Genomic DNA, 22,512 nt, shown 5'->3' with positions numbered 1-22,512 from the left:
TATTTTTTTCCCCTGAGTCCATGAAAACACTCTTACAGCTTTTTTTTATTATTGAGAAACTAGTAAAAAGGTTAAAAGTCTGTTTTTAAATATTACGTAGGTGATGTTTCTTAATATAATAATCGAGTAAGAGAAGTATTTTGTTCCATTTTCGTTACAGGTGGTGGCATGGGATACCTAAAGCATGCTATGGCCTCTCATAAGCGCTAATATTGTCTGTTATATTTTGCTGGAGTGTGATCATATTAGATGTGCAGCGGCGTATTCCAGTGTCCCTTTTCTAAATGACTACAGGGTAGCAAAGTAGCACTGCAGTGGACTGATGATATCCTCTTGCTTGGTCATTTCCGTCTCAGGGAGGTATTACATCGTGCACCTCTTTATTTATCATATGTTATTCAGTGGTTTTGATACGGTCTTTCTCCTGTACGTATGTAATATTTGGTGATAGGACGCTACCATCATTCCTTTTCTTTCTTTTTTTTTTTTTTTTTTGCATGTATACCACCTTATATTTTCTATCAAGAGTGTTTTCTTTATTGTGTGTGTGTGTGTGTGTGTGTGTGTGTGTGTGTGTGTGTGTGTGTGTGTATACACACACACACACACACACACACACACACACACACACACACACACAGACACACACACACACACACACACACACATATATATATATATATATATATATATATATATATATATATATATATATATATATATATATATATATATATATATATATATATATATATATATATATATATATATTCGCATGATATTCACTTTTAATCATAACATACAGATAATATCATTCATAGAAACATTCACAGTCGAATCACACATTTATAACAGTCACAAACCATTGCACCGCAGAGTATGATTTGTCACTTGTAATTCACCAATTTGTTATTTGCCACGTTGGGAGTGAAGATGGTGATGGTGGTGCATGGCGGGTCGCTGGACTGTCCTGTGCCGACTTTCCCGTCACTGCTGGCTGGTAATGGCTGATTTCAAGTCATGGTAGCGTTGTAGCGGCCAAGAGTCCTATCGAACCGCCTTCCTTCGTCGTTTCTCTGCTGTCGTGTTGTCTTCAGGAAGTGTGAAGAAAAAGACACACGTTCTTTCTTATATGTTATTTTATTTTCTTTGCAAGTTGCAGATGTGCTTCTTATCTCTAAGCAGAACGAACGACTGACTGACCACTTTTCTCCCTCCTGACCGACTACAGATCAATATATGACAAGCCCTTCTGGTGGGTGAGAGATGTGGGATGACAGTCAATCAGGGAAGATGAAAGATTCTGTCTACGTGGTTGTAGCGGTGGCGGCCATCAAAGGCGGAAGAATGGGAAGGATATGTACTGGTCGTAGTAGTAGTAGTAGTAGTACTAGTAGTACTAGTAGTAGTAGTAGTAGTAGTAGTTGTCGTAGTATTAGCAGCAGCAGCAGCAGCAGCAGCAACAGCAGCAGCAGCAGCAGCAGCAGCAGCAGCAGCAGCAGCAGTAGCAGCAGCAGTAGTAGTACTACTAGTAGTAGTAGTAGTAGTAGTAGCAGCAGCAGCAGCAGCAGTAGCAGCAGCAGTAGTAGTACTAGTAGTAGTAGTAGTAGTAGTAGTAGTAGCAGCAGCAGTAGTACTAAACAGTTGTAGTAGTGTTTATTATTATTATTATTAGAAGTAGTAGTTAGTAGTAGTTTAATTTTTAGACGGGGGTGGAATCAAAATTTTTTTCATCTTATCAGCTCCTCTCCTCTAACTGACTGTCCTCAGCCTCTTTCTCATCGCCGCAATGTTGCTATCTTCTACCGCTATTTTCATGCCAACTGCTCTTCTGATCTTGTTATCTGCATGCCTCCCTTCCTCCCGCGGCCTCGCTGCACAAGACTTTCTTCTTTCTCTCACCCATATTCTGTCCACCTCTCTAATGCAAGAGTAAACCCTTTCTCTGGTAAATTTTGGAGCTCCCTGCCTGCTTCTGTATTTCCACCTTCCTGTGACTTGAACTCTTTCAAGAGGTAGGTTTCAAGACACTTATTCTATAATTTTTGACTACCGCTTTCGACTTTTTCGGGGACCGGCACCTCAGTCGGCCTTTTTTTTTAATGCAGTTTTGTTGCCCTTGGATGGTGTCCCTCCTACATAAAAAAAAGAAAAGTAGCAGTAGTAGTAGTAGTAGTAGTAGTAGGAGTAGGCACTGTGTGTTCCTGAAGTCATCCATGACCATTATTTTATTATTATCATTATTATTGTTGTTGTTGTTGTTGTTGTTGTTGTAGCATTATAGTAGTAGGAATAGGATTTGATGGTCAGGGAGCAAGCTAGGTAAGGAAACCTATTCGGGTTGCTTTTGTTGCACCGCACCAATCTGAGGGATTGGTGCGGTGCAATTATTGTGTCGTTTCTGTGGATGGATGGGTCCCGGGGGAGGCTGGGAAGACGTTGCCAGGGGACAGGTATGTCATCCTCACATTGGGTCTTTACTACGTGCTTTGAGGAAACAATAAATGCATCGGTTATAAGATGGCGGAGTGTTTTGGGCAAAATGCCTCTTTTCGTATACATAGTGTAAGCCAGGACAGCACGCTTGAGACACAGAAACAACAGGTGTATGACGTGAGGTGCAAGGTGTGACCGCTTGGAATGGGAGTTTGGCAGTGTTTTCGTTTCTTTCCTGAGAGTTCTTTTTTAATAGACACGAGTTTCAAACTAATGCCATTAAAGTTGTAAGGAAATGCGGAGGTTTTCGTGTACGAGTTAATTTCTTCATATTTTTTAGTGTTCCAGGTATGCACGAGTATGCCTTATTATGTGTATATCATTTTTTAATTTTCGTTTGCAATAGGTTCCTATACTCCTCATGCATGGCAAAAGAAACATTCACTGAAAACAGCAACATTATTTCAAAATCTTTTTGGTGGTTGTGGGTGTGTTTGTGTTTGTGTGTGTGTGTGTGTGTGTGTGTGTGTGTGTGTGTGTGTGTGTGTGTGTGTGTGTGTGTGTGTAATAAGCTTTGGAAGCTCCTTGTTGAACGATGGTGAAAAGCGGTCTCCTCCTCCTCCTCCTCCTCCTCCTCCTCCTCACCTCTCCTCGCTTTCCTCCCTCATCTCCTTCTTTTCTTTCTTCCTTCTTTTCTTTTCCTCTCCTCTTAACTCCTTTCATCTTTGTCCATCTCCTCCGATCTTTCCTCCTCCTCCTCCTCCTCCTCCTCCTCCTCCTCCTCCTCCTCCTCCTCCTCCTCCTCCTCCTCCTCTTCCTCCTCCTTCTACTCCTTCTCCTCCTCCTCCTTTTTCTTCTCCTCCTCCTCCTCTCCTCTCCTCTCCTTCCTCCCTCATCCCTTCTTTTCTTTCTTCCTTCTTTTCCTCTCCTCTTCTCTCCTTTCATCTTTGTCCAGATCTCCTCCGACCCTTCCTTTTCCTCCTCCTCCTCCTCCTCCTCCTCCTCCTCCTCCTCCTCCTCCTCCTCCTCCTCCTCTTCCTCCTCTTCCTTCACTTCTGCCAGAACTTGGTGAGTCAGAAGATAAGAATAGAAAAAAAAAGTTGAAGTCGTGCAGGTCTTGGTGACTTCCGTGAGTGTTGCCCCCAGTGAGGCAGAGCAGCCGTGACAACCCTTTTGGATATTTAAAACGCAGTGGAACGTAAATCTGCCTGAAGTGAAAAAAAAAAAAACAACCGTATTAGAAAGTATAACAACATGAACATTTTTCCTCTCCCTTCTTTGATTTATTTATTTTTTTTATGAACAGTTAAATGGTTTTTGTATTGCACAACATGACATTACTCGCATGTTATATTTGTCTTCACAGTTCGAGAATGGAAAGAAGACTCGCGCCGCGTGTGTGTGATGATTCATGAAAATGTATTACAATACCTTCCACTACTGTATTTCCTTCGTGATTACATTTTTATATTTATTTTCTGGAAACCGATGAATTAAGTCTGGCAATATTAATATCCCGCCAAACAAAACTCAATAAAGTGAGCGGCCTTTATTTTATGCGTACTTGTGCTGCCACACACACACACACACACACACACACACACACACACACACACACACACACACACACACACACACACACACACACACACTGATAGATTGCTCAGTCATGTCGCCAAACTGTAATTATCGCCATATACATTTATCCTGGAAATTGATTTTGTTGGTGTTGTGTATGTAAGTAATCCCTGAAATTATACTGTGGGTTTATACTTTGAATGTCCCATAAATCGTGGCGTGGTGCAGCCAAAAGAGATGCGAGAAGTAGTGTGTTCCCCGAACAGTTGGGATGTTGAGGTGTTGGTGTGATAGTCGTGCGTGGCAAGATTGGGATAGGAAGGATTCAGGCTGTTCCTTCACTACAGCCCGTCACCAGATGATAAACATAATCCATGTATGAATTATATTTATTTGTATATTGAGTGTGTGTGTGTGTGTGTGTGTGTGTGTGTGTGTGTGTGTGTGAACACGCTTGCTAGCTTGTTTTGTTGATTGATAGGTTTGGTGTGTCACTAAAGAACAGTGAAACACATTTATTTTACGATTTCAAGTCCAAAAGAGTTATATTTTCAAGTAATATTATATCATATCTTTATTTTTTATGTATTCAAGGACACACTTTGGAAGAATCACGTGTCTTTGTTAATCTGTAACGTGAAACCTTCTTCCACTACTTAGCTACCTCTTTTTTTCATTCTTTTGTCAGTGGTTGGTTAATAGGTACACACTATGAAATGAGTTTGTTTGACACAATTGTTAGACTGGAGTCGTGGAATGACAGTTTGCTGTTGGGCTTGAATAAAAAAAAAAAAAATGGACAAACCAGGGGTTTCAGTTGTTTGTGATATTCTTTTTATATACTGAATGATATGATGGTAATTGATATACTGTTCAAAGAACTTACTCTGAAGTCAAAGTCATTTGGATTTTCTGATAAATACCTCTTTATTTTAATGGCAAGTGTATTATCTTATTTCATATTTTACTATTTTTTTCATTACCTCAGAAATTTAGATGTCAGTAATTCTCAAGCTGAATATTTTACATATTTAATGATTACTTTTAGGAAGGCTGCCTCGTAGCACACTCTGACACACAGTGTTTGATTCTAGATCACATAATTAATTTTTACATTATTTCAATCGCGTGCCCCACACACCCGGAGGTGTGATACGTGTGAACGGCGTTCATTTAAGCGCAGTTTGATTTACCTCTATCCACTCATTATTAATCGTAGTCACGATTTCCTTTATAATTTCCTTCCTACAATCTGAGGATTTGCCAAACCTGTGCAGGCAGTGCCAATCACATCAGCCTCCACCACACAAGCCTTCATTAAGTTAAGTAATTACTGTCCTTCCTTTGCTATTCATGACTCACTTCCCATGAACGTCACGCACTAGTGGTCTCCTGTCAGGGACTGCATCCTCCTATGCAACACCAATACAATACCAATAACTGAGGGGAAATTATCAGAGATGAGCTGCTACCGCCGTCCATGCAACGCGAGGAGCTCCACTGTCGACACTGTGGTAGTGCAGGTGATGGTCAGCTGGAAATGGTAGACTCCTGCTGCACAGCCTAATAAATCATTAAGCAAATTCCCGCAAAGAATTAAAGTCAAGAAAAAAATTGTCTTAAAGTGGGCAGTCAGCAGGTGCATATAACGTTCGACAAGTGAGTAGATAGATAGCTGAAGAGTGAATATATATTTTGCCCTGAGTAATGTATTGGACGCACTGCAAAATGAACGCACGCCGTCAGTTTTAACCATCAGTCTTATCCGAACAAAAATATATGGTGGCCACATTTCACTGAAAAGGATGTACTGAGCAAAAATTTAATCTCCCACTCACTGGTCACATCTGTGTGTGTGTGTGTGTGTGTGTGTGTGTGTGTGTGTGTGTGTTCGGAAGAGCAGCTCTGTGGTTGATAGCATGGGTGTGTTTTTGGTAGCAAGGGAACAGCTGGTAAATGCCACTAGACTTTGCGGAAACGCACTATTTTGTAACTAGTTTTCGTGTCACGAGTGGCGCGTGGCTGTGCTCTAGAGGAAGGGACGTGATGGCTATGTGGATGGAGGTGTTTGATAGAAGTGTTTGGTAGTGGTGGTGGTGATGGTGGTGGTGGTGTGGAGATCGAAGCCTGCGTGGTGGTGAGTGGTGGTAACGTGATGAAGTGTGTAGATGGAATCGTGCGTGATGCAGCCGCTGTAGTCCTGCAGTGATTTATGTACATGTTGCACTGTTTTCACGCGACTGGCCATGGGGTAACATTAGAGGTCACCAGGGTATTTTATGAGCATGGCGGCACATAATCTCCACGTTAATCTGGGTGAAGAATTATGTTTTCACTGCATACTTTTTATTTTAATTCCTCTTTAAGAAAAAAATATTTTTCTTATTGTATATATAGTTTTTATGCCAGTGTTCTGGATCCTACATCAATGCGTTCTTTTTTTTTTGTGGTTATCTTTGGACTGTTTTTTCTTTTCTTTTTTCTTTTACCATTAACGATCCTCTAGGCCAGTAGTTCCGAAACTGAGCATAAATTACCCATGTGGACAATTTAACAGTTTTTTGGGGTAATAAAGTGGTGAGAAAAAAAAAAAGTATTTCAGAAACTAAGAAAACATTCCGGTGACTGACATTAGGATTAATCTTGAATTGGCCTTAATATATAGAGTTGTAAACTAAAACTATCAAAATTAAATCATAAAGTTAAACCGAATAACAATAAACATTAACAACTGCTGGGAGTAGTAGAAATATCAAAGTGTGTGGCAAGCTAAGAGTATTTTGACAGGTATGCTTCAGGACAGTCACTACGCTACCTTGATCACGTGTCCAGTATGTGTCACTCACTGCCTGAGTCTGCCTCTCTTTCGCACAGTCAGCTTCTCTGTGAGCATCAACTGGCACTAGAGGCTTGTTTTGATTTAACTATATATATCAATATTAAGAACCTTTTGTGAAGGGGGGTAACACGCTTAATGTGGCGTGTTAAATTGGGTAACAATCTGAAAAAAATGGGGACCATTACTTTAGCCTGTTGTAATTTCTGGGATCAATAAAGACAACATGGCAGAAAAGAAATGAGGAAGCGTGACTGGAAATATCGCTCACGTCCACAAACGTTTTGAAGCCCGCCAGTGGTCCACGGCGGCTTCTTCCCTCATTGGCTCGCCACAAATCCCTGACTTGGTGATTCCTGGGTCCGATACCTTATCATTTTGCACCACTGTCACAAATATCTGGTTTTTCATTTCGGCTTTCAGAAAAAAAAAAAATCCGCACAGAGGTAGTGGGTAATCTGTTGTGTGATTCTAGTGATGATCAAGCTGCGTATATCATCAAATGAACTGTGTCAATCCTTATATCGGATTAACATTAGTACTATTATGTCAAGATGGGGAGTTTTATCTCCAATCGCAAACATAGGAAGAGGGATACTTTTTTTTTTACGTGTGTGTGCTACATTGCAATTGCCATTATTGGGGATACGCCCACCATCACCTCCACACATGATTTACCGCCAAGCTACATCCGCTACAACGGGATTGTGAGCAAACCCTTCCTTGGGCGGAGGAACAGACAGGATGGGATTGATTCCTTACCCTGCTACTCCCTCTTGTGTTCAGAAGAGAAACAGAGAGAGAGAGAGAGAGAGAGAGAGAGAGAGAGAGAGAGAGAGAGAGAGAGAGAGAGAGAGAGAGAGAGAGAGAGAGAGAGAGAGAGAGAGAGATAGGTGACTCTCATTTTATTGATATAAATGAGAAGAAAAGAAAGAGGTGACACACACACACACACACACACACACACACACACACACACACACACACACACACACACACACACACACACACACACACACACACACACTGTAGGGTTTTGGGTGTACTGGGAATGTAAGCTGTATTAAAACATAATGGCTTCCTCCGGATACATATACGAGGCTTAAGGCTTAAACCTAGCCGAGTGTAAGTCTTTGATGAAAACGCTTGAATATCAGTGGGTTTCATGCGCGCGCTGGTTGAAGCGGCTGAGTGACTTACGCAAGGGAGGACTTAACGATGGAACATTGAATAGCGGGGGACAGTTGTGTGGTGTGGACATGAGACATTTTGTGGAGATATTCCTCGTGTGGTATGGATGTAGAGGGCTGTGGTGGTAGGTGGTAGGTGGTGGTGGTGGTGGTGGTGGTGGTGCAGCTTGTTTTGAATGAAGCTGGATAGGAATAGTGTGTGTGTGTGTGTGTGTGTGTGTGTGTGTGTGTGCGCATCAGACACAGAGAGAGAGAGAGAGAGAGAGAGAGAGAGAGAGAGAGAGAGAGAGAGAGAGAGAGAGAGAGAGAGAGAGAGAGAGAGAGAGACAGAGAGAGAGAGAGAGAGAGAGAGAGAGAGAGAGAGAGAGAGAGAGAGAGAGAGAGAGAGAGAGAGAGAGAGAGAGAAAGGCAATCGGGCAGACATACACATGGGAAGAGAAATTTAACTGGTTTGTTTCTCTGTACATCGCATTTGAAAGGTTTCCTGGTCTTCCAATCTGTTTTTTCTTTCCTTTTTTTTTTTTTACATTTTTGTTCCAATTTCTTTTCTTACTTCTTCTCTTTGTTTAGTATTTCTTCTGCTGACCCCATTTTTTTTATAGTTTTTATCTTTTGAGTCTGTTTTTACTGTCTGACAATATTTAGTCTCTCTCTCTCTCTCTCTTTCTCTCTCTCTCTCTCTCTCTCTCTCTCTCTCTCTCTCTCTCTCTCTCTCTCTCTCTCTCTCTCTCTCTCTCTCTCTCTCTCTCTCTGTATATATTTATCTATCTATCTCTACTAAACAAACTCAAGCGGAGAGGCGAATTAAGTAGGACTGAAAAATAAGCTAAGATAACATAAAAATGCAAGTGATTGGTGCTCAAAAAAACTGACTGGGAGTTGAAGCAAGCTCTGCTTAAGGTGGAATAATTTAAGGAAAGGAAAATTCATCGCGGCGCTACAAAGATTATGTGAAATGAAGTTTAAAAGAAGAGAATGCAATGCGAGCAGGTTTCAAAAGAAAACTGCAGGGATTGAAAGCAAATATATCAACTATATGAAGTACGTAATAAAGAATAGTCAATTATGATGCTGGAGAAAGTTTGAGTTCAGTTAAGCAAACCTTTTTTTTTTCACGGTGATGTTGTTTACACTGAGCAAGACTTGATCTTTCAATGCCAACGGTGGCCATCTTGGATCTTATCTTATTATTATTTCTTGTATTGATTCAAATAACGTTTCTATAGTGATGGCAGTGGTTGAACAAAAATATCCAAACAGCTTATTACGTTTAGGGACAGATGAATAGATGCCCTTAGTGATGTCAGAGGATCATAAAGGGATGGGTGGTAATGTAAGGGGTTAAGAGCTGAAAACCGTGGAATGAGAGCGTGGTTAGTGGGAGGTTGTTTATTTGAGTTACTCCAATGTAGATGATAATTTTGCCTGTTCCGTTCTTGCCTGAAATGCCGTTTCCCTGGTGATGCTAAAGGTTCCATATTGTTAAATAGGGATGGGCTCTTATATTAAACAGCCTTGTCTCGTTCTCATATTTTGTCTGAAAGTATATTTCCCTAGTGATATCAGAGAGTTTCTAATGGAAAATAGAGAAAGTCATTATATCTGGAAATGTATACGTACATGCTAAAGATCTAAGAGATTGATTCGTTTGTAAACATAGGACAAGTTACAGTGTTCTTCCAAGAATCATGTCATTCCAAGTGAAAGAAGCACTGCTTCAAGAACTTACTTTGGGAGGAATGTGGAATCCCTCCCATCGTTTGCATGATGGGAGTGTTTTGCTAATTATAAGAAAATGTAGTGCGTGTTCCTTAGCAGTTACTTGTATTTTAGATTGTTAAATTACCTAAGTTACATTTCCCCGAATTATTATTCTTTGTAGTTTTGATCGGTGTTTATAAACTATACGTATATTTTTTTCATTCAATTTTCTTTTGTTTTAAGGGGAATGTTGTCATCATTTTATTACAAAATTACACTTTTTAATATTAAAAATCCTCTAATAACACGCTGTTTAGTAACCCCCAACCCTCTAAAAAAAATCTTTCTGGTACCCTGTGTAGTGGAACTGCCTCGTGTAGGTCAATGGGCTCTACAGCCTCCTTATTTTCTTATGTTTTTATGTGTCAGTCTAATGAGCAGTGTCTCCTCAGAGTTCACAAATTTCTCTCTCTCTCTCTCTCTCTCTCTCTCTCTCTCTCTCTCTCTCTCTCTCTCTCTCTCTCTCTCTCTCTCTCTCTCTCTCTCTTATGTAGTAATATACCCCCGCTTCATAAAAAAAAAAGAATGCCACTTTGGTTCATTAGTGGTTACAAGTTCCACTGTTTTCATGTGGCTGGACCCGGATGCTTGTAGGCGACCAGGATGTTCTATGAACACGACGACGCAGTATCTGTAAGTGAAATCATGAGCGGAAATTAAGATCGTTTCACTTGATACTTCTCGCCTTACCTAAATCCACTTTAAGAATAAAGGGTAAACGAGGTTGCTAAGCAGTAGGATTGTACAGTTTTGTTCCTGTTTTCTCATTAATGCGTTTTTCTGTTTGTTGTAATTTTATAAATATAAACTATTTTCAGGCCATTAACAATCCCACAGACCACTGTGGTCCCTGGAATCGATACGACAACACGGCAGGAAAAGAACAAGGAGGCGCGACTGTAATATCGCTTACGTACACAAATGTTGGAGCTCCGCCAGTGGTCCGCGGCGGCTTCTTGCCTCGTTGACTCCCGCTAGTCCCTGACTTGGTGATGCCTGGGTCCGGCACCTTATCATTCCAGATCTCTGTCACAAATGCAGGATTTTCAATTTGCTTTAGAAAATAAATCGGAAAGTGACAGTGCGTAAACGCATGTGTGTTTCCAGCGATGTAACTTTTATATTAACAAATGAACTGTGTCAGTCTTTAAGTTGGTTCAGCAATATTATGTCAGGGTAGGAGTGTTTCAGTCGAGAACATGAAAAACACAGATGTATGATGTTCTGTGTGTGTGTGTGTGTGTGTGTGTGTGTGTGTGTGTGTGTGTGTGTGTGTGTGTGTGTGTGTGTGTGCGCGCGCGCGCGCGCGCTTTATACACAAAAGCGTCCATTGAAAAAAAAGTCACATCACATTTCACACATGACTTTTCACATACCTATAATCTGTGTGCACGGGGATGTGAGCAGGCTTGGCATTCACGCTCCCTGGTTTTCATTTGACGGGAAAACAAAATGGATAGGATTCCTCTTTCCGTTATCACCTCTTGTGTTTAGAAGGAAAACAGGGAGGACTGACTTTTATTCTACGAGAGAGAGAGAGAGAGAGAGAGAGAGAGAGAGAGAGAGAGAGAGAGAGAGAGAGAGAGAGAGAGAGAGAGAGAGAGAGAGCGGTGGGGGAGGAGGGGTTAGGATTTGGGACAGGCATGGTCAGGAAAACACCTACATTCATCCAATCACCCATAACGCGCACGCACACACACACACACACACACACACACACACACACACACACACACACACACACACACACACACACACACACACACACACACACACACACACACACATCAATAGTGTTATGCTATTCTTCTTTGATATTGTCTTTCCAGAACGGATCTTTTGCTCTGATGATCATCAAAAGAACAAGCGGAGTGTGCATAGTGTATTTCCCGGGTGAGATGTGAGCTCAGTACACATAGAGATGGGGAGATAAGGGAGCGGGCAAGATCAGACAACATCGCCAGAGGATGCAACACCATCAGGCCACGGTGGTCTCGTGTATCTCGATCAGGGTATTGAGAGAAAGCTGATATGCAAACAACACGCTTCGCCTGGTCCGATTCCATGATGCCTTACTTTGTTTGTCTTGCCTAAAACCTTGCTTTTTCCTCCGCGGGGCATGACATTGGCATGGAAAAGTCATTATATGCGGAGTTGGTTCCATTAATCTCTTCGAAATGACCTCGCTTTCACCCTTGCGCTCTTTAATACGCGATTTTTCCTCTCGTGTATTTATGAGTTCGCTCTCACTGTACATTATTGTTTAATGTCGATTTCCTGTGAATTTCTGCCTTTACTATATTTCTGCAAGTTTTCCATCCATGGTTATTGAATACCGTGGCTGATCCGCTTAATATCGACGTGCAAGAACGGCTAAGGCATTATATGTTGGCGATTGCAGAGTAATAGGAGCTGCAAGTGATGGCTACATAAATCTAGTGGGACGGTGCGTGCTGCAGTTTGCCTGGCGAGGGGCGCGCATGTGTGTATTGTGCCATAAGAGTGAGCGAGAGCCTTGTCAGTATGTGTCAGTAATGCTAGGCAGGCACGGCAGGTTATGATCGGTCTTGCATCTGATCACACTTCACCGAGGAGGAGCACCCGTGCGCCGAGGTGGCTCCTGACTTTCTCTCTCTCTCTCTCTCTCTCTCTCTCTCTCTCTCTCTCTCTCTCTCTCTCTCTCTCTCTCTCTCTCTCTCTCTCTCTCTCTCTCTCTCTCTCTCTCTCTCTCTCTCTCTCTCTCTCTCTGATGTCTGATGTCCGCGGCCTGGAGTCGGGCCTGATATAGACGCCTAACCTTACAAACTATTTCGTTCCGGCTTTTTTTTTTCAATGTTCCTAAAAGTTTGTAGCTCTTCTCTGCTCTCAGATTGTTCTCGAACATTTTAGCTAATGATCCCACATACTGCCAGACCCTAACACTGTTTATTAACAAATTTAGATCTCAAACAGTATTCTTAGAAATTCTCCATAACCGCACAGAATTATAATTTCCTATAAGTTTACAATTAATCTATAGCATTTTGTGAAGGGGATGTTTTTTTTATCTTATTGGTATAACAAACGCCAGAAGCACTGGTTTCCTGGTTCTCACATATTGTTGGCGTCAGCGGGAAGAGATGTATCCTTCCGCGTTAAGCCAAGTTCTCATCTCAGATATATATAATTTGTCAATTTCTAGATTACAATTTCATATGATATCTTATCCTAACTTCTTACTTATCTCGAAGAAATATTCGAAGTTTTACTTACGAATCTGCGAAAACATATTAATTTAGAGACGTCGTTCCTTTAGGTTAATCTTGACTAAATAATTTTACATGATCATTATTGAATGATGTTATCTTCTATTTTAAATTTAATTTATCTTTATTTTTTTTGTCTCATGACAACTGCACTTCCTATCATGATATATTTGTGTGAATGAAAAAGTGTGCTTGTCAGCCCTCTAAGTAAGTGTACAAAGATTTAATGGTGAGCGAAAGGAAGAGAGAAGAAAGAAGGTGCCATAGTCTCGCGCGCCTGCGCGTGCGAACACGCGCGCACACGCACGCGCGCACACGCACGCACGCACGCACGCACACGCACGCACGCACGCACGGGCGCGCGCGCGCACACACACGCGCGCGCGCACACACACACACACACACACACACACACACACACACACACACACACACACACACACACACACACACACACCCTTCTAGATTAGACTTACCTTTAGGATTAATGTTAAGTATTTCCCCACCCCCTTATGTACATTTTCAGTTTGTTAACTGCCTAAATAATAAACCGTTTATTATTATTATTATTGTTATTATTATTTACACACACACACACACCGGGATTTCGCTCCCGGGACTTCGCATCGTCCTTGATACCCACCCTCTGTCTGCAGGATCGAACCATGACTGGGAGCCACCACACACCGCCAAGCTGATATGGTTTCTTTCATTTCCAATTGTCATTGCAATCCCTCCATCTCCTCTGTAACGCCCCTACATCCTAATACTATATATATATATATATATATATATATATATATATATATATATATATATATATATATATATATATATATATATATATATATATATATATATTATTTATTTATTTATTTATTTATTTATTTATTTATTAGCATCACAGCTGCTACTCAAATAAAACATTATTATTATTATTATTATTATTATTATTATTATTATTATTATTATTATTATTATTATTATTATTATTATTATTATTATTATTATTATTACACACACACACACACACACACACACACACACACACACACACACACACACACACACACACACACACACACTGGCTTTGAGTTTAGTATGAACACGAGCTATATTGAAACACAATGATTTCTATCGGTTACATACGCGAGGCTTGATGCACAAACTTACCTGAGTGTGAGTCTTTAATAAAAGCGCTTGAATATCAAACGTTTTTCCGTGTGTGTAGTGACTGAACTAGCTGAGCGATGACTAATGTAAGAGAGGATGTAACGATGGAACACTGAATAGCGTGTCGCAGTTCTGTGGTGTACTGGAATTGTTTTCTGGTCATAGTCCTCGCGTGGTGTGAAGCGAGGGAAGAGTGAATGTGGTGGTGGCTGTGGCAGTGACACAGGCATATTTGCATTGCTATGTGTACAGTCGGGGAGTCCCTTGGGATCCAGGACTATTAGAGTCATGCCTAAAGATCCGCTTTTCACTTGCATATTTGCATTTTGTGCAGATAATAAAAATGACCTCGTTTTCGTATTGAAAAGCCATTGAGATGGTAATGCGTTTCCTTTTATTATTCAAAGGTTACTGACATTTACGTTAGGAGCACGAAAGGCTCTTTTTTTGGTAATTCCATTTCTGAACATCTTGGTCCGCATAGCGAAGCAGTCCTGGTGTTTGGTTTATTTGCATTAAATTAAAATGAAACTGCAGTGACGTAATCATAAGAGCCAGCCAGTCCAGGATTATTACGCATATCAATATAGATAATAATAATAATGATACTTTCTGAAGGGGACATATTGCTAGTAATTTCTAAGCCTTTGAATGATCACAACCCTTCAACGTCGGAAGAATATTATTCCTCTTTTTTATGACTGGTAGAGCTCTATATGTATGTTGCCTGTTGTCCTGGGTGACAATATTCAAGTCACTTCGTGTTGCTAAGGTGAGACTTCGACATCAAGTTGACGTCGAAGTGTGTCTTTCCGTTCAGTTAGATTCGTTATTTACTCAACTGAGAATGACATCAAAAGAAAGGGACGCGTTATATTGAAGTCCAAGAAAACACCTGCCTCATATATACATTTCCTTCTCTGTACAGTGTTTTGCAGTACTAGATTATGCAAAGGTGCAAAAAGTAGTTAGATGAATGCATACCCAATTGTATAAAATCTCATTATATGATTACCGTTTATGTACGGGAAATCACCTGGAAAATCACCAGAAATGGTATTACTAATGTCAACTCTAGATACGGAGGTTAGAGTTTTGATACTTTTTTCTTTCGGAGGGAGAAGGAGGAGGATTTCAGATTCAGAGAATCGTGTACGGTGTGGTTACTTAGACTCCTTTGTTCGCTATCAGTGCGATATGTCTTCATATCTTAAAGGTGCGCTGTAGTAAATGATCGTTAAGTAAAGCTTTTTAGATTAATAGAAAAAAAATGAAAATATTGTATATATAATGAGGACTGACTGATTTTTATTTCTAGTCTGCAGCATCCAAGACCATAATGACGATAGAAAAAATAGGAAACTAGTATACGAGAATAACAGTAAAGAATATTGAACACGAAGTAGCAAATTTTTGAACTCTAATTGCATATGTGGCAGGCATTATAATGAACTGGATGAAATGCAGTAGTAGTAGTAGTAGTAGTAGTAGTAGTAGTAGTAGTAGAAGTAGTAGTAGTAGGAATAGTTTAGGCCTAATTTCTGTCAGTGCGTCGTGCGATATCTGATAAATCAGGTGCTTACGAGTAGATACTAGTCTCCTCAGCAAGAGAGGACACGCCTGACGCTGCCCATCTCCAAGGCTTACAAGTTCATGATGCATTACCACTTGTTCGCGTCCCAAGAGAAAGTTCATGTAGTCCATCTTTGTCTAATATAAATCACGCTTATGATAAACCGATGCACTAAAGTCTAGGGCCCGGATGTTTAAATTTTGTTTTTCCTAAGGACCATTTTCAAAAACTATAGATGCAATTAGTCGGGATGTCATTAATATTTATTCCTAGTGATAGTGCAGAATCCTTACTTAATTATCACTCGAATCATATCAAGAAGACCTTTGAAAATCCCAGTAAACAGCCACTTCATGCTCATAAAAGAGACGAGATAAAGTACCGAAAAATACCGACCTGGTAACCTCATGAAAGGATATAACACGGCTTCACCTGTGTACTCAGGCCAGTGTAGCTGCAGTAATAACACTGGTCATTTGCTACGAAACAGGAGAGTCGCGAGTTACTGTCATTTTGAGAGCATCAGCGGGGATCACGGATTAGCTGGTGGAGTGGTTTTACGTGGTCATGGGCAGTGGAGACCGAATGTGGTGCTTTAATTGATAGAAAAACAAATGGAGGTACGAGTATTTTGTGCATGGTGGATTGATTGTACAGGAGAAGAGGGGAGTGGTGAATAAAAAGAGAGCGGCTGTTAGTAGTAGTAGTAGTAGTAGTAGTTGTAGTTTAGAGAAATGACTAGTTATTAAAAAGAGCTAGTCTAAAAGTTTAGTGATGGGGAAGAGGAGAGAGAGAGAGAGAGAGAGGAGAGAGAGAGGAGAGAGAGAGAGAGAGAGAGAGAGAGAGAGAGAGAGAGAGAGAGAGAGAGAGACTGTATGTTTGTTTGTTGTAGTTTTGAAGCCATGCGATGTAGAATTATGTAAAATTGATATCACCACAAGGCCAATCTTTTATACTGACGCAATCATAAAAATCGCCTCGCTTGATCATTCTTTTTCCTTTCATCCCTGACGTAAAGAAAACGCGGTGGAGCTGTACGGGGCACTCACATCCCCCCAACCATGAAAAAACACTCATTGCATTAGTATATTTATAAAGCATCTCTACAACAGGAAGAAAAAATGGTGTAACTGAAAAAAAATTACGGGTATTCATCGAAAGATAAAACCAGAGCATCCGATATTGACCTCGTCTCTAACAAGCCTTAACTGGAGTGCGTCCAATTTCGAGGGATCAGAGCAAGATAAGCTAGAGTAAAAGTTTTGAGGTTAAGGAGAATTTATTTTAATTTCTCTCTCTCTCTCTCTCCTCTCTCTCTCTCTCCTCTCTCTCTCTCTCTCTCTCTCTCTCCTCTCTCTCTCTCTCTCTCTCTCTCTCTCCTCTCTCTCTCTCTCTCTCTCTCATTCGCACACACACACACACACACACACACACACACACACACACACACACACACACACACGTCATATACCCTTACATAGTCTCAGATTTCACGGACAGCACTAATGAAGCTGATCATGAAAGTTGTATATCGGATTCCCATGCATTTGATGACCTAATTAAAATTTTTCCCTTCCCATTGCAGCTGACAGACATTTTTTTTTTTCAAACTCATAGCAAATTAAGCTAGTATTATTTATTTTTTTTTTACCAGTATGGCTTCTTCCCCAAAGCTCAATGGAATGATCTGCTGCATGTTCAGAGTATGATTTAGAAAGATGCCACTTGTCTACAAATTGAGTGATCTAGTAGTTACGTAAGACCTTTTAGTGACCGTGGTTTTCTCTCCCCATCAAAATCGTGTAAGGTTGTTCTCATGTGTTTAAGTGGCAAGGTGTCATTAGCAGTCAAAGAGTTAATAGCACTCCAGCTTTGATGAAGAAGATAAGTGTGTAGGGACCTCGTAAAAAAAAAAAAAAAATCGATAGGGTGACTGATTGAAGGTTGGCGTCATAACAATGTCATATGGCGCCGTGCAGGAAATGGCAGAGAACGGGCTGTACTCACCCATCCATGTGCTGTTGGTGATGATTTGCAGGATCCTGGCGGGGTCCATGGCGGTTCCTCCTGACTCCCTCACAGATCTCTGCTAACTAGTGGTGCCTGTCGGGGTGTTCGGCGTACTGAGGTGTGAGGGGGCGCTAAAGCCTCGATTATCTGAGATTTTCAGCTCTGTTGATGTATGAGTTTTGCACTGGTGCTCTTTTCTGCAGGCAGCATTAAGAGGCGTTTTTTTTTTTTTATTTATTTTTTTTTTATCACTATTTTGTCACTAATAGGAAGCAGTTATTTCTGCGAATGCATTTCAAGAGTGTGTTAAAGAGTATAAGTAAGAAATCGGCTTTTCCATGAATATCACGACTGAAGTGCATCGCAGTAATCTTAGGTGTTAGTCATGTGAAGGCAAACATTTCTTTTTTCTTTTGAATGTGTAGGCAATATGAATATGTAGGCACTATGAATATGTAGCAATATACATGCGAAATGACACTCTTGTTTGCAACCTCATTACTCTACTCTCTCTCTCTCTCTCTCTCTCTCTCTCTCTCTCTCTCTCTCTCTCTCTCTCTCTCTCTCTCTCTCTCTCTCTCTCTCTCTCTCTCTCTCTCTCTTACACACACAAACTATCCCATAATTCAAACTTTTCCTCTGGTCCTTGGTGGAACATAAGTTTTATCGAATCCTTGACCTGTTTTCGGTGCTGTAAATAGATATAATTCGTCCACGAGTGAACAAAATTCTTGGTAATGTGGGCGACGCGAGACACACTCATCCCCCCCCCCAAAAAAAAAAAAAAAAAAACTGAAACGTGGAGAACATTTTTACAACATTAGCATTTCCAGCCTTATTTTCTTTCCTAGCTTATAATTTGCTCTTTGTTCAAAGTTTATGGCTTCCTCGTTTTCCATCGCCAGAGGGCTTTATATTTTTCTGGAGCGAATCCTGCAGTTTTCCCTTACTCGTGCAAATTACTTCCCTCAGAGCACCTGTGTCCTGAGGCTGACTCAGGCTCTGTTCCACCCTGAGGGAAATACCGCCACGCCAAGTTAGAATCTCGCGTACTATAAAGAAAAGTAGTTTCTCTCTCTCTCTCTCTCTCATCTCTCTCTCTCTCCTCTCTCTCTCTCTCTCTCTCTCTCTCCTCTCTCTCTCTCTCGTCTCTCTCTCTCTCTAACAAGCATGTATAATAATTCTGTACCTTGTAGTCTCAAATTCCGCAGGCAGTGTCTCCACCACACACACACACACACACACACACAGACACACGCACACACACATACACACGTATATAAAATTTCACGCAGCACACAAAACCTCAACATCCCGCTGAAAGGTTTCCCTACACCTGACCCTCGCTGACAAGTATCGCGGTCAGGTGTGGATGGCTGATACTTGTGTGTGAGCTCTCTCTCTCTCTCTCTCTCTCTCTCTACTCTCTCTCTCTCTCTCCTCTCTCTCTCTCTTCTCTCTCTCTCTCTCTCTCTCTCTCTCTCTCTCTCCTCTCTCTCTCTCTCTCTCTCTTGTGGATGCACACACGCACATATTCCCCACCCAAACCAGAAAAAAAGGAAGGGAAAATGAGCTTGTTAAAATTTATAGGTGTTCTGTTTTCATCTTATCTCGCAAGGTAATTAGCTTTTGCCAGTGTTAATTAAGGTGTTTCTCTTTTTACCTGCCGTGGATATGCATATCTTCCCACGTGCTTTATACGTAAACGCTGCGTAATTGAGCGAACTGATGTATACTTAGTCTTCGGTTGATCTTAGCTTTTCTGCTCTCTCTCTCTCTCTCTCTCTCTCTCTCTCTCTCCCTCTCTCTCTCTCTCTCTCTCTCTCTCTCTCTCTCTCTCTTCTTTTTTTTTTTTGTGTGTGTATTCGTGTCTCTGTGTCAGCGAGTCTTTTGCTTGCGTTGTATACGTAATCTAACATGGTGCTGTATACTTAGCGTGTGCTGGCTTCCATTTATCTTTTTTTTTCTTATTTTTCTCGTTTATTTCCATGTGCATGTTTTTCAGTGTGAGTATTTTTTGTGCATGTAGTAGTGGAGTCGTGAGCGAGGGTGAGTCCAGCAGCAGGTGTTCGCGGGGTGCGTTGCCTCACGTTTTGTTCCGCTTGTGAGACACTTGTATATTGAATTTTGTTCCAGTGTGTTCTGTGGGGCGAGTGAGGGGAAGGGTGGAAGTTTACTGAGTGGGGAGCAGAGGAGATGGGGGAGGATTTTGGAAGGTGTGTGTATGTGTGTGTGTGTGTGTGTGTGTGTGTGTGTGTGTGTGTGTGTGTGTGTGTGTGAAAATGCCAAGTTACTGTGTTACTGTATTGTTAAGAGCTTGTTATTTAAGTTTAAACTCGAACTTACACTTTTGTTGCAGTAAGTAGGGTGAAATGATCTAGTGTCTCGTAATGTTACTAACTGGTATAGGTTCAAGCATTATTTCATAAACAACTTTTAGGTCACTATTTTGGCATAATTCTTATTGGTTAAACGTTCTGCACATTCCTTTATGCAAATGAACTGGCCAAATGTCAGTGTCTAATATACATAATAATACACACACACACACACACACACACACACACACACACACACACACACACACACACACACACACACACACACACACACACACACAGAACCTCTGGGCCAAAACAAAGTTTAGACCACAAAAATACATTCATATTTTAACAAAACCTGCTGACATTCGGTAGAATTTCGAGCTGTTTTATTAAGTTTGTTTTACAGAAAAAATGTGAATATGAACGGCACCGGTGACTATTGTTATACAGTTGTTTTTAATTATGTTGACGGCGTTGTTGTTGTTGTTGTTGTTGCTGTTGTTGTTTTTGTTGCTGTTGTTTTCACTGTCTTTGTTTTGTTTTACGTGCAGGTGGTAATGTTGTTGTTGTTGTTGTTGTTGTTGTTGTTGTTAATGTCTTTGTTGTTTTGGTTTACGTGCAGGTGATAATGTTTTTGTTGTTGTTGTTGTTGTTATTGTTGTTGTTGTTGATGCTATCATCGTTATTTTCATCCATCATTGCCATCACGCAATAAGAACAACAACAACGGCAGCAGCAGCAGCAGCAGCAGCAGCAGCAGCAACAGCAGCAGTAGTAGTAGTAGTAGTAGTAGTAGTAGTAGTAGTAGTAGTAGTAGTAGTCGTAGTAGTAGTAGCAGCAACAGCTGTTGCTGCTACTAGTACTAGTACTACTGTTACTGCTACTACTACTATTTCTACTTCTACTACTACTACTTCTACTACTGCTACTTCTACTACTACTACTACTACTACTACTACTACTACTACTACTACTACTACTACTATTAATACTACGACTACAACTACTAGTACTACGACTACAACTTCTACTACTACGACTACTACTACTACTACTACTACTACTACTACTACTACTACTACTACTACTACTACTACTACTACTAATAATAATAATAATAATAATAATAATAATGCTGTTGCTGTTATCCTTTTTATTAGAGGTAAGATGAGTTAAGATGATAAACGTGATGGATCTGTAGTATTAGCGAACGATAGATGGAGTAAAGTGAATTGATATAGTGAGGAATATCAGAGTCAAAGAGATGTGTGCGAACAGGGACTTTGTGTTGAGGAGAGTGGAGATCAGGAAGTGCTTGAGTAAGTACATATACCCGTTAAGTATATGGATGGAATGAGGGACAGGGGACTGGATAAATGAAGAGAAAGGTCTGAAGCAGAAGGTGAATGGTAGTAGTGAAAGTCAGTCCCCTTTCCTGCAAAAAGAAAAAAAAAAAGATGAATGGTAGTACTGGGCCGAATGAGAGGAAGAGAAGTTATGAAGTGGTGAAAGAGAACTACCCAAGTCTTGCTCAACTTTCCTTTCCTCGTCCATCAACATTGGTCGTGCCATGTCATTACTACTACTTCTACTATTGCTGCTTCTTCTACTGCTTCTACGGGTACCATTGCTATTAATTTACTACTACTACTACTACTACTACTACTATTATTATTACTACTACTACTACTACTACTACTACTACTACTACTACTACTACTACTACTACTACTACTGCTGCTGCTGCTGCTGCTGCTGCTACTGCTATATCATATGCTATCCCATATTTAGGCCATCTTCATCACCCAGACCCTTACAGCCCTTCTATTTTTTTCTACCGTGTTGTAAATCTGCTTAGAGGCAATAATATTCCTCACTGCCACCGCCTACACTGCGCGATGTCGTTTACCTCTTTCCCTTCCTGGACAAACCAGCTCTTCCTTCCCCTTCCCTTGTGTCTCCCAGGCGTCCTTACGTGCTCCCAACACCATTACTCCTTCTCCTGAGGTGCTCATAATTCGCTCCAGCGCTCAGGCTCCGGGAATTCTTTACTGTGGGCACCCGGCGGAAGCTGAGGTTACGTCTTCCTCGACAGTGGCGTGACGTTAATGAATATTTCTATTTCTGTGTAAATTGAGTAGTTGAGAGAACTCCTTTTCTGGCTTTTCTTGAAATAAAGTGGCACAGAACGAGGACAAAGTGCTGTGCAGGAAGTTTTTGGGGCCGAAATTCATTACTCGATCTTTTCTCATTTTTTAAAGACGGGTTTGAGAGGTTTTAGTCGTCTATATGAATTATGTATATGTTTTTTAACTCCATGTAAACCTGATTTTCAGAAGTCTCGCACGAAATAGAAACTCGTTCAAGGTACAGTCTTGGTAACTGA

At 40.8% G+C, this 22,512-nt stretch overlaps 1 protein-coding gene across 1 annotated transcript in view; it reads right to left on the bottom strand.

Annotated features, from left to right (window-relative positions):
* Nucleotides 1-18,320, bottom strand: part of LOC135088839 (putative neural-cadherin 2) — a 156,536-nt gene extending 138,216 nt beyond the window's left edge. The window contains exon 1 of the mRNA XM_063983890.1: nt 17,800-18,320. Within this exon, the coding sequence (XP_063839960.1) occupies nt 17,800-17,848 (49 nt within the window). The 5' untranslated portion in view covers nt 17,849-18,320. The remainder of the gene's footprint in view (nt 1-17,799) is intronic.
* Between the last annotated feature and the right edge of the window lie 4,192 nt (nt 18,321-22,512).

Source organism: Scylla paramamosain, chromosome 3, assembly GCF_035594125.1.
Source record: "Scylla paramamosain isolate STU-SP2022 chromosome 3, ASM3559412v1, whole genome shotgun sequence".
Taxonomy (NCBI): Eukaryota; Metazoa; Arthropoda; class Malacostraca; order Decapoda; family Portunidae; genus Scylla; species Scylla paramamosain.
This window is presented reverse-complemented; position numbering and strand designations above follow the sequence as displayed.